Below are 16,988 nucleotides of genomic sequence, written 5' to 3' on the forward strand. Positions count from 1 at the left end.
GTTAAAAACACAAAGACATTCCTTTGTAATTCTCACGTTTTTAAATGTATTACATTCAACATAAAATGACATAAAGATAGATGAGCTTGTGAGGTGTTTTGATTACAGTTGTGCAAATTATTGTTTAGTTGATTTTGGGTGTGTTTCTCCATTTTTTGCATAATAAATCTGTTATTATTGTGAATGATACACAGTTCCGTTTCAAAACGAGCACTTTTACTTTGAAGTTCAGTGAAATATCATTGTCTTACGACGTCAGACTGATGAGGAAAACGGTTTTCTAAAGTCTAAAGATCATAATTTCCGCTCAGGTAAATTACGTGTAAAAGCTCCGTGCAGCTGGGATGTGTGTGTGTGTGTGTGTGTGTGTGTGTATGGGGAGGAGCAGGAAGTTCATCCGTCACAAACGATAATTAAGGATAATGAATAGCGCGCCGTATAACAGATCACTCTGTAAAGATTTGTCCCTTTTGTTGAAATATCCCAGAGCACAACATGGTATTAGAGGGCGTAATTAGTGCATAAAATTGTTCACTCGATTAATCGATGAGACGTTTGCTCCATAAAATGTTGATAAATGTCCAACAGGAACCAAAATGATTCAGTTTTACTGATTTATGTTGCTATGTGGAGCAAAGAAAGAAGGAAATATATTAAAGAGGCTGAGAAATCTGAGAGAAAAACAAACATTTTATGAACCGATTATCAAAATAGTAGTGTTTGTGATATAAAGCTGCCAAATAATCACAATGTCAACACTTTTATGGTCACACGAGTTGCACAAGTACATAAAACACAGTTATTATATTCTATCAGTAATAATAACAATAATAATAATGAAAAACAGGATGAAGGACTGTCAGTATTTCAAAGAAATGTGAAAAACACTCTCTAAACGGCCCAACAAAAACAATATTGTCTGGAGTTCTACGCCGTAACAAATGGCTTCCTCCGTGCTCTGCTCTCTGTCCTTGGGCCGAGACAAAGGAATAATTCAGCGATTGATACAATATCACAAAAAAGACTCCCGTAGAACATCACTCACAGATAACGCCAATAAACTGCTCCAGACGAGTCTGAAGCCTCTGTACGGCTTATCAATGACATTGCCAAGGTAATCAGGCTTAGTGGGAATATTCTATGGCGCGGTTCAATATTTCACTGTGGCGGGAGGATCCACCGCCACGTGCGAGTGTCGTCTGTTTTCAAATGACACCGCTTTCTGCTCGACTCCGGTGACGCCGCAATTTTCTCGCCGTATAAGTTCAATCGGCCTTTATCTGTTGTAGTAAACGTGGTCTGTGAATCTCGGCGTTAAACTTTTACGATCATATTAGAGAGTCGCTCTGTTTGGTAACGCTGAGGTCAGTGGAGGGATTTACCGAGGCGACATCTGCAACCGGAGCACGTCGCGCACACACACACACACACACGAGGCTGTGATTCGGTCACTGGTCAGTCCTCCCTAAGAAAACCTTCAGGGAGTGAAAGTCAAAGCATTATTTTATAGCAGGTTGCATCTCCAAATGTGTTTTTTTTTTTTTTTCCCATGTCTCCCATCTCCCTGGAAACATAAAATGTTTACCCGGGGCTAAACCAATGTTTAAATCCAATTTTTCCACACACTGTGTCGAATGCACTTGCAGCTGACTTGACGTGAGATGCAGTGAAGGGAGAAGAAGAGAGGAGCAGAGAGTCAGGGCACCAGTTTGTGGTAATATTGCATTTGATCTGCGGTTTCACAAAAATATTTTCATTCCAAAGTGCTGAGGTCACAAATGGGGCTTCTGCGGGGATTCGCGCGGCTCTCATCGCCTGGATACGTCTCGCCCAAGACTGTTGTTCCAGTGCAGCGTGACGCTGCAGGCAGTGACCGGAATAGACAGTTAGAAAGCCAAACTTCACACTCATACAAAAGAAGACTGTGCTCACAGCAGCTGAGGTCACACAGGGAGGATTTTTATCTGCTAATAAATTTGAATATAACCAGAATTATTGTAAGAGTGCATTTTCATGTATTTTTGTTGGTGCTTATTAGGGACCAAATTAAAGGAGCTGTATGTAAGACTGCAGTTCTAGGGTTTCATAATCGATTCATCCGTAGATTGTTTTCTCGAGTAATCGTTTGTTCCATAAAATGTTAAAAAATCAGTGTTCGTCAAACCGGGAAATGATGATGTTCTCAAATGTCTTGTTTTTTTGTCCACAAACCAAAATGATTCAATTTTTAATGATGTCTTTGTTGTCAGGAGCAAAGAAACCAGAACATATTCACACTGAAGAAGATGAAACAATCAGAAATCTTGTTTTAATCACGATAAAAGCTTCAAACTTCAAAAACAAGTAATTGTTTCAGCTCTAATTTTATGACTCAATACAATATTTCTAACACATAATGTGCCTTCAGTGAATCAGGTTCCTTATAATATTGATAAAAAATATGATATGATGGAGTACTCTCAATTCATCGCTAATTGCAGCGGTGAAAAGTGTGGGTTAAATGCAGAGGTCAAAGTCACGATCACTATTTGTGTGTGTGTGCGAATAAAACTAATTCTAATGAATCCAGAACACAAGCAAGGGAATTTAAGTATCAATAATTCACGCCACGCATCACTGTGTGAGAGCTCAGGATTTAATAATGGAGAGAAAACATTGAATTTAGAAAACTGTAATATCTTTTAGTGCTGTAGCTATTATTTTCTCGATTAATCGAGCACTGGTTTGGTATTAAATGTCTGAAAGTGTTGAAAAGTGTTCGGAAATCTGTCCGCCAAGCAAAATCATTCAGTTTTGATGTTTTTATGGTGCAAAGAAACCCGAAATATTCTCATTTAAGAAGCAAAAAAATAAAAATCAAAAAATCAAAATAATAATTTAAAAAATAATTGAATTAATTGAATAACAGCTGCAGCCCTAAAAGGTTATCTTATATAAAAATGAAGAATGCAGGTTATATTTGTTTCCCATTGCTAACGCGGTCTCTGTCAGCCAGGTGTGTGGCATTCATACAGATCCGCAGACCTCTAGGTAAAAGTGTCACCTCATTGCTTAACCTCTGTCAGGTTGGCGTGCGCTTATCTTCTCGCTCAGACGTGAATATGCTGCCCAGAAATTGGCTTTGGGCACGAGGTGCTAAAAATAGCGGCTTTGGATGACATTGATAATCTCTGCTAATGACACGTTAACAGTAGCTCCCCCCACTGGAGATTGGCACCTTTATAATGTGCCGCTGACGGGAGCTGACAGCGTGCCCGTGCCGCTGTTTTCTGCTCGCGAGTGCCACCTGAAAATTGATGTGGGAGTTTTAACTCAGTCATTTTGGAAATGTGTAGTCCGGTGATATAATGTGCCCCATTATAACTCTCTAAATCCAAGATGAGAAAGGTAATGACTATTCATGAAGAACTCATTCATTAGCTTTTCCCCGTTTTTTTTCCCCCCTTCCAGGCTTTTGTCAGCGCCCAGCATGAGGAGGACAAGGTCATAGTGTTTGACAGGGCAAATGTGCTCTTTATCTTCAACTTCCACCCCAGTCAGAGTTTCCAGGACTACCGAGTGGCTGTGGAAGCACCAGGAAGGTATCCTTTTTTCGCCGCCTGTCATGTCACCACTTGTTTCTTTCAGAATCTTGAGACATTGGCTTTTTCCTCTGTCACGCGACAGTGCACACTCGCAGCAGCAGCCGCAGCAGTAATGATGCTTTTGTTAGTTACTTCTTTTTTTTGCACAATAACATGATTAATCTTGTTGGGTTTGACAGCGCCACTAAATGAGGATATTATAACCAAGACAGTAAATGTCTGGAAAAAGGAAGGATGGGAATCTCTGGGACATGTAGAGATAAACTGATCAGCAGATTCATTTATTATTTTCATACTCGTGAAGCCATGAAGATACTTACCAACCTGTGACTTTTCGAATCCTTACACCTACTTTTTTGTGTTGTGCACCACACGGTTTGTTTGCGCTGAGGTATTTAACTAACATATATTTTTGCTTCTCAGACAAAATAAAATGATAATGACATTTGGAAGGGCAGGGGCCACTCGTATGTAATTTCCCCACATTCCCACACACTTGTGTCTATCTATACAGGAACATCCTTAACAGCACAGCATCACTTTCTATCACCGAGATGGACGTTTTAGTGAGTATCATTTCCTCTAAAGACACCCTTTGGGACATTGTCATGTAGGGACAGTAGGGGACTTTATCACATCACCCTTTTTGATTGGAAGGACACCCATAGGAAACAAAGTTGCAAGGGCATCTTTCCCCACTAGAAAGACACAACATTTTTTTAATCGTATATTTTGTTTTTAGAGGCCACATCACTGTATGAATGGCTTCCTCAGGTTTGTACCACTCCAGCGGGTACTTTAGCGTGCGTCTTGTGACTCACAATGGCACTTTAGTGCGCTGCGTTTTTGTCCATTAGGGCCGATTGTCCCCTCATACACACCACTGCTGAGATCCAAATTCAAAACACTGCATCGGCGTGGTTCAAGTAGAGCGGCTAGATTTGTCAAATGATGCAATCAATGTGCACTTATGCGTGGATTAAAACTGTGTTCATGCACATACACCTTCACTGGCATGAGTCTGTTTTAGTTTTGGAAATATTTACCTTATTTGGTTCATTTTAGCTCATCAGCGACAGGCAGTGATTGAAAGTGAAAGTGTGTCTGATTTAGAGCAGCAGCGGAGACGTATTACGTGATGAGAGGAGACGACCAGGCGATGATTAGAAGCAGTAAAAACATTATATACTGTACATTAAATGTTCTACTTCTTCTCTGGTTAAGACATTTTTGAGAGGGGTCCTGGGGCTTTTTAGGTTTTTAATCATCCAGTGTTTGTGATTTCTGGCTCTGCTGGTATCCAGTGTGTTGAGGAGTGTAGCACAGCACGACCTAGAATCCTTTGTTAATACCACTGTTGATGTCCTTTTGCAGGGCGAGACGTCCAAAGTAAACGTCCTCTATTGTGTATTTGTTAATCACTCGTGGCTGTGTTGCTCTGTCCTTCACTGAGAACTACAGCTGATATGAGTCCAAAGGCCAAATCAGGGTCACAGTGAGTCTAGTAATGGATTTAAAAGACAATACAAATCGCCTCAGAGAAGACATGAATGAGTCATCTGAACACTTGTTTGAAGTAAATGCAAGTTGTAAAGACTTACAGATTTAACAGCGCCTCTTTTTTTTTGTCCCTGCAAGGAGAATACTTCTGTAATGTAATTTCAGCAGTCTCTGGAATTTAAGCCGGTTGTTTATAGTGCTGTTGTTATGCGATTACAGAGAAATAATAGTGTGAAGCCAATGATTCAGAAAGTGCTCTCTTTAGCAGCAACGGCTGTCTGTCTTCTCAGCAAGCAGAGCCGGGGAATTTAATGAGACCCACAGTTGTGATTACAGCGGGCTTAATGATCAGGGTTGCGGAGGGGGGACAGAAACGTGACACGTTTGTATTTATTATAACGGACATCTCTGTCTTCGGGGGCCCACTGCCGCTCACCCCAACAGTTCACCGGAATAGACGCGAAGCTGTGTCGCTTCTTCGACCGCGGCTTAAATAATGCGACGGTGAGTCAAAACCCAGACAGAGAGTGTTATTCTTCTGCGGATGCCAGCGGCTCAGATCTCTGCAGCAATTCAGTCTCAAATTATTATGGTTTGTCTGGCTGACAATGAGGCCGTTAAACAGCAGTTGTTCCTGTATTTTCTTTTTGTTTCCTCTAACTGATAAGTCATAATTAAAATGAAATAAAACTCAATCGGAATCGGCCCGATGGTATCATAACATCACCGGGAATGTGCTTTATTACATTCCAAAATCATTTCACTGGGAAATTTATTGCAATTTGCTTGGTAATATCATTATCTAGCAACTTTAATATTACACAGATCATAAAAAATAAACAATGGATGTAGTTTTATTGTGCTTTTCTCTTATTCAGTTCTAGCACTACTCAGCTCAGCTCAACTATTGTCTTTCCATCAGTGATAGTACCTGGTTCTAAGCGAGCTAAGCCGATACTAAAATGTGACATCAGCAGACCCCCGGCCACTGATTGATTAGAGTAATGAGCGCGACGTCCGACACAAGAATCAAAAGCGCTATTTATTAAAACCACAGCAAGCGTTCATGGCTGATCTAATCTAATCTTCAGCCAACTTTAAGTTTAGTTACTCATATAATCTTATAACCAGACCTGGTGTACAATATTAACAGCCATAACTTAGGATAAGATGATCTAGTCACCTTTCAAGGTTCCCTCACTAGATAACAAAGTGCCAGGCATCCGGACCGGAGACACTATCTCACTAACTGTGTCATACTGTTTTCAGTAAAAATCCTTCAACTTAAGTCATCACTGACTCCAGAGGTTCCATCACCTGATCATCAAAAATCCCTGTAACATTTGAAAGTAATGGAAAACGACGTGCCTGATACCCAAACCGAGTCGAGTGGAGTCCTGAAAGTAAAGCCGCCACAGACGTGCATGAAACCTTTCTCTTGAATGGCCATCAGGGGGCGACTCCAAGGCAAGAAGTGCAATGTTTGAATGGAGTTTAGGATCATAATCACTAGTTTTACATGCAGAGTCAAATAGTTGATTTAAAAAAGAACTGCAGGTACGAGGGCGTGGACATTGTGTGATTGACAGCTAGTGCTGTCCAATAGATGTATGGTTACAGTTGTAGGTGGTCATACAGTGGACAAGTTCTCAGTTAGGCTCACGCCCACTTAAACAAAAGCCTATTTTTTTTAGTTTGATGACCACTCAAAAGTGCTTTACACCAGGCTTTAGCCATTTAGCCATATTTACACGTTTACACTCAGCATATGAACTTTGGAGTGCCTTGCCCCATGGCATTGGGACCCACTCTACCACTCAGCCACAGCTGCTCCAGTTATCAGCTGGCAATGGGAGACATGATATTATCAAAAATCTCTTGTTGCACATGATAATCACTTTTTTTTTCTTTTGGTTTAGCCATAGGGGGCGCCACAGTGGATTTTTCTTGACGCCAAACTGCCCAACGACACATGATGTATGTAGAGCCCTGATCTTTGCAGGACAACCTGCTCTACCACTGTTCAAAACATGTTTAAATGTAAATAATAACCTGTAATCAGGTGCATTAAATAAGGAACAGACGTCAGCCCTTAACTTTAAATATGTGTTTGTTTGAAAGCTTGTTTGATGTGCAGTTACAGCACACTCCCGTCTGTTGCCTTGATGAGCTAAATCTCAGGCACCGCACTAATAGCCGTGCTGCACAGTGTCTATAACACCATTTTTGAGGGTTTATTTTCATTTAGATGGAGCCGCATCTTTTCCTCCCGGTGCTACTTTTGATGTTTTGAGAGGAGGCCTCAGACACCGGGTGGGTTGAGAGGAAATGCAAATAAATGTGAGGGGCAAAGCTCTGGCTGTCATTATACGGGGAAGCAGTAAACACATAAAGGCAAATGTGCTGTGTGTGAGAGAAGGTAAATGCGCCATGTGCACGAGGAGATGCCGATCCTCCGATGGGAATGTGTGCAGAGGATCCAATTAGGGGAGAAGACAGATGAAAGTGCCACTCAGAGGCAGAGGAGGTAAACAAGACAAGCTCAATGAGTCCAAAAGTGCTTTTTCATTACACTCAGCTGTCATATACTTAAACTTTCTTCTGCCTGTGTGAGGGTCAGGGATGTCACAGGTGTCCTGCTCAATACTGCTCTATCTGGAAATAATGCTGTAGCTGGCTGCAGCTGACAATGATGTGTGTGCCGCCGAAAATGGATCCAATTTGGCAAAATGTCTATGAAACCAAAGTGTGACCATGTCCAGCAGAAACACCAGTAAGGTGTTTATCTTTATGTGTCTCATAGCACACACTGGATCAGTGCATGCTGCCATGGCTGCAACTAATTACTCTTGATTGTCGATTAATCGACAATCAATTAATTGATTATTGGAACAAAGCGAATAACGTTGAAACTAGGGCTGCAACTGACAGTTATTTTTATAATACCATTAAACTGTCGATTATTTTCTCAGCGTAAACGAGTCCTTTTTTGGTCCGTAAAAATGTCAGAAAATGTTGATCAGTGTTGGAAATGATGATGTGTGTTTTTTTTTTCTTATATGGAGCAAAGAAACCAGAAAATGTTCTTGTTTAAGAAGCAAAAAAAATAAGAACATTTGTTTGAATAATTGAAAAAAAAACACTGGATCGATAATCAAAATAGTTGACAATTAACTCAATAATTGATTATTAATTTAATAATTGTTGCAGCCCTTATGTTATTACAGTTTCCTAAATTCTAATTTAATATCTTCCTTATATGGCGCAAAGAAACCAGCGATACAAATCATATGCCTTTTAAAATAGTTTGAAATGGTTAAAAGGTTTAAAATGAACAGGAAGTCGGCCATTTTGAATTTAGCCTCCATGTTAGTAATTTGCACGTCTCCTAAATTAACCAACTCGTCCGAGCACGTAAATCGCAGCAGCTTGAGCAATGCAGCGATTCGTACGAGACACGTCGAAATATGAAAAGTCATCACAAGGTTTCACAAATTCAAAAGGGGCGTGGCCACGGCAATCGTCGGGAAATGTTGGTGAATTTCGACAAATCGCCACACAACAGGAAGCGGCCTGTAACTTCACCATACATTGACTGATCGGCTCGTTCGTCAATGATCGCACTGAACAAAGTAGTATTGTGCGACCTGTGTAAAAAATGTTGTTACTCAGATCCACAGAAGTTAAATGTGTCCGCAAACTAGTTTTGAAATCAATTTGTGTCAACCTATTGTTGTACTACTTCGGCTTATTTGCGTTTTGGTAACTATCTCTTTTTTTCGTAGTAATTGTATCACTAAACTGCAGTCGTCTGCTTAAATGTACACACAAGAAAAAGCAGTCGTCACTTCAACACTTGGAGTGTTGTGTGTTGTGCTTTTAGTGTCTGGGGTATAATGTCAGACCAAAAGTTTGCTGTCGCAACTTTGCCACTATATAGTCATCATGTTGCAGTGTGAGTCCGCAGGTGGATGTTCTCAGTGACTGTTTGTCCTCTTCATTTTTTTAGACAAGCTGTTTTTGTTGTTTCTCATTGTCCTCTTTTGAATGTTTTTTTCCCTTCATGAGGAACAATAGAGACAGAGAGAGAGAGAGAGAGAGACTCGAAGCATCTCACTGAAAATGTTGGGTCATTAAAACGCAGTCAATGTCAACTTTGTGACAGCCTCTCAAACCGTCAGAGGGTTTTTCTTTTTTTTTTATTATTATTATTATTATTATTATTATTCTTTTATGTTATTATTTTCACTCTGACTCGCGGTGGACTCGTTTTCCGGGCAGTTGGGCTTTATCTGGCTGGTTGGAGTATTTGAAATCCCAGGTGGACGCTGTCATGGAAGCTGTACCTGTCAGGGCAGATTGGTCTTTGATTCACACTGAGCCAATAGGCAGCGGCGAGCGTGTCAGGTCATCATTCTTCTTCTTCTTTTCTGTCTGAGCTACTTCTTGAGCGCCGTTTGGAATGATTCAGCCACAGACACACTGACACTATAACCAAGACTTAGAGTAAAAATACGCACTCCTGTGCATAGATGACATTTATTTACTTGGATATTATCTCAAGGAAAAAAATCCTATGAGTAATGGCGGCATAAACAGAGCTGCATTAGATTTCTCTGCATGCGATCACATTTAGTTGTAACTCTGGGTGCCTCGTGCACTAAAGGATCATTCAGTTTTATTATACGATTGGTCTTGCTTGTGCAGACCATTGTTTTACTGATATTTTACTCATTAAATTGCATATTTCTGGTATTGTACTGACATCATTAACAGCGTTTGATGCAGTCAAGTGACGAGAGTTACACTTTACTGATAAATTAAAGTCATGCTAACAGCTCTCTGACATCTGTTATGATGTTGCAGCCATTTTTTTTTTGTCTGACCTCCATTAACAATAAATGTAAGGGCATAAACCACAACTCTAAAACCCCCCAATTTTATTAGCAGTTGTAGAATTTTGTTTTTGGCGTGCCACTCTGGGACATTGTCAAAAACATTGTCCCAGCAAAGACTCGTCACTTCACAGAGAGAGAGCGTGTGCCGTGAGTTTCCAGTAAAACAACAGCTCATGCTCCATTTCTGCGGTGACTGAAAGTGTAGTCACATATATAAATCCTCATTTGTCAGCGAAAGTACTTAAAACCATTTGCACCCACAAACTTCCAGAGACGAATCCTTCCCCAACACTTCATGTAAAGAAGAGAACATAGGAGTTGTTTTTTGTTTTGATTGATTGATTGAACTTTATTTCAAACATTTTAAGAAGGAAATAAAACTAAATAGTATGAATATACACTGTACAGTTTATCCTAAAGGGTGGATGGTAAACTGTGATGGATTTGTAAAGATTTTTTAAGTTTGGCTCATACGGTGGGGGAAATAATTGTTTGATCTCCTGCTAAATTTGTAAATGTACCCCCTTACAAAGAAATGAACAGTCCAAAATCTTTATGATAGGTTTATTTTAACACAGAGAGACGGAATATTAACAAAGACATCCAGAAAGAAACTTTAACTAAGGGTTATAAATTGTTTAAAATGACTTTCATATGTTCTGCCATTTTATCACAATGCCACAATTAACTGCCAGCAGGTGGCGCTATTCCCTTGACTCAGTTTTCATGGGCTGTTGTTTTCTGTCCCGGTCTCTTATATCACATGTGAAGTTTCGAGCCGACCGGTCCACGTGTGGTTACAGGCCACTTCCTGTTTTGTGGCGAATTGAAGAAATTCAATTAAAAATTCCGACGATTGCCGTGGCCACGCTCCTTTTGAATTTATGAAAGCTTGTGATGACTTTTCATATTTCGATGTGTCTAGTGCAAATTGTCGCATTCATGTTGATGTGGTTAAGAGTTTCTTAATTTAGGAAACTTCAGTTGAGTTGAGGCCGTGGTCACGATAGACTTTTTTGTTTGTCTCGGCCTGGGACATGTTCCCACCAAGTTTCATAAAAATTTGGTGCAACTTGGTTTTGGCTTTGTACCTATGTTTTGGGAGCACGAATGACTTATTTTTATTATTCACAATTCTGTCCGTTTTCACCAACGTTTAGTAAAATGTGATCCTTTGGGGAGAAAAATAATAATTCCAGGAATTCCAGTTGGCTCTCGCACAACAGTGTGAGTGCTCTGGCCCTAATATTTTTTATTAAAAAAGACCTGTTATTGCTTTTATACGTTTCATTTCTGTGCTTAAGTTGAACAATGCAGTTGGGTTAGAAGTGGAGTTACAGTAGAGCAGGTAAATGTGTGGGGACCCGAGTTGAGATGGGCCCCCTGGGAATGGCTTGATTACATAAGTCCACAGCAACAATGATTTTTGAGAACACCTTTAAAATCTCTCATGCAGCCGCGTATATGAGACCGCAGTGACACCACAGATAAAAACACTCTAATGAGGCCGTTTGGCAGTCGTATTCTTCGCTCCGAGTCAAAGTTCATGTTCCTTCTTACCCCAAAGTCTCATGAAAGTGGAGAAATGGATGAAGGTGAACTGTGACGTATTGTGCAGAGTCACGTTGGGACTAGAAAAAGACTAGAAATATAAATGCAGTTCAAATGTGTCCAAAAGCAAGTGCGTCAGTAGCTCCCCAGACCTGTTACAACAGAAAAGTGCTATTGAAAGTGATGAACAATGATGTATAATGTGGTTAAGTGTTAAATATTTCATAGCCTCACTGCAGACGCGGTATAGATGTTCACTTTGTGTCTTTCAGCTGCTGTAATCTTCCATTCCTCTTTGGTAAAAAAACTATATTTCTTACCATTTCTTCCACTCTGATGTAACATGCACCGGCTGAGCAGAAAGCATGGAGAAGTCAACCCTTGAAAAGGCAAGACACGGTATTTAGAATGCTTACATGGCCTTGCCACATTCTTCAGATGTGCACTCACAGCTTAACTCTCAAAGCAGAGCTCTGCTACTATCATAAAGTCAGGCTGGTGGAGAAACTAAAAGGTGGCTCGGTCTGCAATCACGACCAGGGCCAGATTGTTTTCAGGTCATCGATGTGTTTAATCATCAAACTAGGTAGTGCCTTTATTTTCATGCTGCATGTTGGACAATACTGATAGTGGTTAAGGTTTCCCCTTTATTATTCACAAAGCCTGTATTGATAACAATACTTTACAGCTGAGCTTCCGAGCGTTAATTGCAGTCATTTGTTGCCTCGAACAAAGATGTAATCACTCCAAGTTCCCAACTACCAATTTGTCCTGGTTACGCCAGGAATGACTCTAGCTACACCTCATGTCCTGTGATCTCTGTGCACATGCAATGTACTAGTGTTAGCGACACTTGGAACTGACTATATGTACGCTCACTTTCTAGTTTTTAATAAGCCCAGCCCGACTATTTCTGGTCAGCTGTCAGCCAAAGATGCAGAGATGTTTAAAAGTCGGTGTCTGCAGGAGTTACCGCGAGTATTTAGCGACAAATTATAGACTTAAGGCTTAACATACTTATTTTTAATCACATTCTCATTTTAGGCCACGTTAAATCCCTTAGGGCTAACTACAAAAAAAACAACTACAGAAAGAAATAACAGGTCACCAGCTTATCGCACGGTCAACATATACTTTCACACCATTTTTCGCAGCCATATACAGTGTTTTTTTAACGCTGGTAAGGTTAGTGACTCCTCTACCGCTGCCAGGGAATTTATTTTTTCACTTCAGTTAATTGTGGGGCAGAAACAGATGGCGTTTTTCCACTATACGGTTCTCGCTCGGCTCGACTGTACTCAAGTTTTTTGCTTTTCCATTAGTACTTTTTTAGTACCTGCTCGTGAGCCGAATGATTCATACACCGAAAAGAACTGCTTTGCTTTTGTGTGTTTGCGCCGCGTATAAAACGGCGTCACAACATTTCCGTGCAGCCGTGCTATGACGGCTCTGCCCACATTGAAGCGGTTCTACAGTAATGGGAAACAATCCAAACCGTGCCGAGCCGTGATACAACTGTATAGTGGAAAAGCGCCAAAAATGTGCAACATGCAAGAGAAGGAGAGTACACTCCAGAGCATTGACACTTTCACCTCAGTCCCTTTTTTTCAAACCCAGTACTTTCCGAATCAGCCTTTTAGAATCAGCCTTTCATATGTACGTCAGACAAGGGCCATACTTCACGTACCTCACATGCTTGGGTAAGGGAGGGGTGAGTGGATTGGACCCTTAAAGCATGCAGATTTAGTCAAATCTGGATTCAAAACTAAGCATCGACTTGCCTTGTTACTCCACAAGAGTCCTCCTACCCGCGCCATCATCGTTAAAGGTTTCTATTATGAGGATTAACATTTGAAATCGCACGTCATCACTTTCCCAGAAGCACTGAAGCCCTTGAGCCTACCACTATTTCCATATTCCTCTGATATTTACCTGGTAAAATCCCCGCAGAAAAGTGGGTTTGTTCTGTTAATAAGCCACCATCGCGGTCAGAGGAGGTGTGAAGAAGCATGGTGGTGGGGGGGGGGACTCGCTTCCTCGGCAGAAACAATGCACAGAGCAGCACTTCTTTTTAATCATCGCTATCAAAGCAGACACGCAGGCAGCAAACGCACACTTTTCCTTTTTTTTTTTTTTTTTTCCCCGGCTCAGGGGCAGAACGCGGCGGTGTTTGAGGATCACACTCCGCAGTGTCGCCTGTAGGGAGATAAAGGTGAATATTCAGCCAGCCAATTAGGCTCCTGTTTGCATGTGCACTCCCCTCTCCTGGCGTTTGTCACGGCGCCTCTCCTCCTCCCTGCTCCTCGTCTCTGAGAGTCGATAACGCGCGGCCCGACATTTTTAAGGCTATTTACATTTTACATGGGCGTTCAAGTGGCACATATTTAAGCGTTTGTGACTGGCGCGAGCAAAAGGCTCAACTTTGCCTGGAGTTAAGTTTTCAAATAAGGATATTAATTTATGTACAAACTTGTCAAAGTGTCCCTCCAGCTTTTAAACTGCCTTAAGTATTTTGCAGTAATAACAGCCTTGTAACCGACTCTGCCATCTATCGCTTTTGTTTTGTGTCAAGCAAAAAAAAAGAGACGTTCTTATGTCAAGCTGATACTCAAAGTCTCTCCAGAAAGCGCTTTCTTCAGACAGACTTCAGGGACACTCTCCTAACAATTTAGTCATCACATTAGACAGTATTCTCCATTTCCCCCGCTGCATGTAATCAATTCCATCTTGGTACTTTAGTTGGAAGGTGAATAATATGCAGAGTCGCCCACTGGAGCCTATGGAGTGATTTATATATTATATTTAATGCAGTGGCTTTTCACGTCAGTTACGCTTCAACACACATGTTTCATTAAACTCAGTAAGCTCTGCATTGTGCTAACAAGCACAGTGAGACACTTCTATAGTGACTGCACATATACAGTGTATGCATGTTTATTGTCTGTGACATTCAGTTGACATTTTAGTGCCATTTATATTTGTTACACACACACACACACACACACTTCACTACTCCCTGACATGCCTCGTCACTTTACAGCTTTCAATCACACTGGATTGAGTCAGAAAGCTGCTTATAAGTCAAAAGTGACAAAGGTGCATTAAAAATACCCATTGTGTTCCACTGGGAGAATCAGATGGTTTTCAGTCTAGGGTCAGACCTAAATGCTGATTTAGCTGCTTCATTTTTGTTCAAAAACACACACATTCTGCTCTGGATTCTGCTGTCATTCACACTAAAACAATGTTTTTAAGCCCTAAAAGTTTAAGTTTTATTGCAGTCTGATAGCATGTAAGGAAATGATGTATGAACGAGATAAAATTAAACACTTTATAGGACTAAAAACCAAAAAACTGTGGCTTTTCTCTACCAACTGCCCCCCTTTCTTACACAAGTGCAGAAAAGGCTCCTATCTTCCACTACCTCTTCATTATTTTGCATGTTTATCGGTCTTTTAACGCAGCGTCATTCGTCCAGACTTGATTAAGGAAAGTTGGAGCTGCGTGATTCAGTGAACAGCAGCAACAGCAGCTGTGTTGTATGTTGGCTCATGTAGACAGTGGCTTAAAGGGAGCACTAGAATTGGTCCTTGAAATCCTTGAAAGTTTGTGAATTTGAAAAAAAAAGAAAAAAATCAAGGTCCTTGAAAGTTTTTGAAAATCACCCTAAATAGAGATCGGTCATTGAAAGTGCTTCAATTTTGTGCTAGAAGGAAATTTAGGTAAATGTTGTTGCTCGATGTACATAGAAAATTCCAAGATCTCTGTCTCACCAAAGAAAATGATAAAGACTGAGTTTGACCACGATCCCAGGGACAATCACTTGAAAGTGGACGCAATGGGCGAAGCGGCTCTTCTATGTTTCCCTCCCATCTGTGTCAGGCACATTCTTAATTTGAATTTGAAGGAATTGGTCCTTTAATGTCAACCCAAAGTGTGGGAATCCATTTGATTGTGATTAGAATGTAGTGGACATTTGTTTATGTCTAAAGGCGGCGGCGTTTTCAAATGAATTCACAGTGTTATTGATGTAGCCTAACATCAGCGGGATCATGAATGCGTCAGTCGCTCTAATGCGAGTTCTGTATTTAATTTCCAGTGATTTCCTTTTACTATATGACATTAATGAATCTCTTCTCTCTGATCTCCGTGTCAAAAAAAGCTTCATTATTACCCTGCGGTTTGAAATTGTGACACATTACCACTCATCCTGGAGGAGGAGGAGGAGGAGTGGATACTTTCTTTGTGCGTGTGTTGTGTGTATGTCACTCATTTGGATCACTTTTTTTTTTTTCTTTTTTTGATCAAATTCATTATTTATGCAGCATATTAGATGAATTAGACGGGGAAGCTGGATGCTGCAGCCGTGACTGAATCGCGCTTTTGTGTTTATGTTAATTTCAGGCAGTGTTCTCTTTTGTGTGTTAGCGCTCTGAACTGTTAACTCTGCAGTGCAGCAGCGGCGGCGGAGGAGGAGGAGAAGGAGATGAATGCTGATGGATGTGAGGATTTCCATCCGTATAAACTAGCTAAACCAAGTCTGCACACCGAAATCACTGGCGATGAAACACCACGTTTTCCTCATGTCTTTAAATCACATAATCAAGTTTCCCACAGCTGTTGCACCTTAACGCCGCTGCCTCTCTCAGATACAAGATCAAGCTGGATTCGGATGAGGCTCTGTATGGAGGTCACGGACGCCTGGACCACAACACGGAGTTCTTCACCGAGGCGCAGCCCTACAACGGTCGCTCCAACTCCATGCAGGTGAGTGTTTCCAGCACCACACTTTTGACTCATCAGAGGTCACAATTTGCTGAATGTCAGCGAGTCCCACACGTGGAGTGCACTCCAGTTATCAGTCCAGGGCCATTGTAGTCGAGTCCAGTTTCTAGACCACTCTTCTAATAACCTACGCTGTATCACCATCCCACTCGGCATACAAATCCCAACGAGGCTTGGAGGATGTTGAAACACTCGCACGGAAAATGTGACAAAAATTAAGGGTACTCAAAAATGTCAGTGTGCATACTAAATGGTTTTTGAGAGCACCATTGATGGGCACTTTTGTCCCACAATCCAGTGCGTGTGTGTAATAGAGGCGCCGCTCGCTGCTGAACAACATCAAAAGGAGTTGTGGGCGATGATGAGACAGCTCCACAAATATCTAGGGAAATAAAAACTGGTGAACAGAAAACTTTGGATAATTTCACTGAAGAATAGCCTACAGGTGCAAAGCTTCTGTTATTCTTATGTTGTGTTGATTTTGGTCTTTTTTACGTTGGATATTTTGACTCGAGCATAGATAATGGCCGCGTTCCATGTTCCAGGTTTAAATGGTGGAGGTGTGAACAATAAAAAAACTCACATTTCCTAGTAAACCTCAACATCCACTCGTAGAATCGTCCCTGATTGATTGCGTTTATATGGACGCCAATAATCCGACCTCATTCTG

General features: G+C 41.0%; 1 protein-coding gene across 1 annotated transcript in view; it reads left to right on the top strand.

The window, feature by feature from the left end:
• gbe1b (glucan (1,4-alpha-), branching enzyme 1b) overlaps positions 1-16,988 on the top strand; it is a 150,242-nt gene that overhangs the window by 118,540 nt on the left and 14,714 nt on the right. Inside the window, exons 14-15 of the mRNA XM_058633707.1 lie at positions 3,451-3,581; positions 16,183-16,300. Of these exons, the coding sequence (XP_058489690.1) occupies positions 3,451-3,581; positions 16,183-16,300 (249 nt within the window). The remainder of the gene's footprint in view (positions 1-3,450; positions 3,582-16,182; positions 16,301-16,988) is intronic.

Source organism: Solea solea, chromosome 7 (genome assembly GCF_958295425.1).
Source record: "Solea solea chromosome 7, fSolSol10.1, whole genome shotgun sequence".
In the NCBI taxonomy this organism is placed as follows: domain Eukaryota; kingdom Metazoa; phylum Chordata; class Actinopteri; order Pleuronectiformes; family Soleidae; genus Solea; species Solea solea.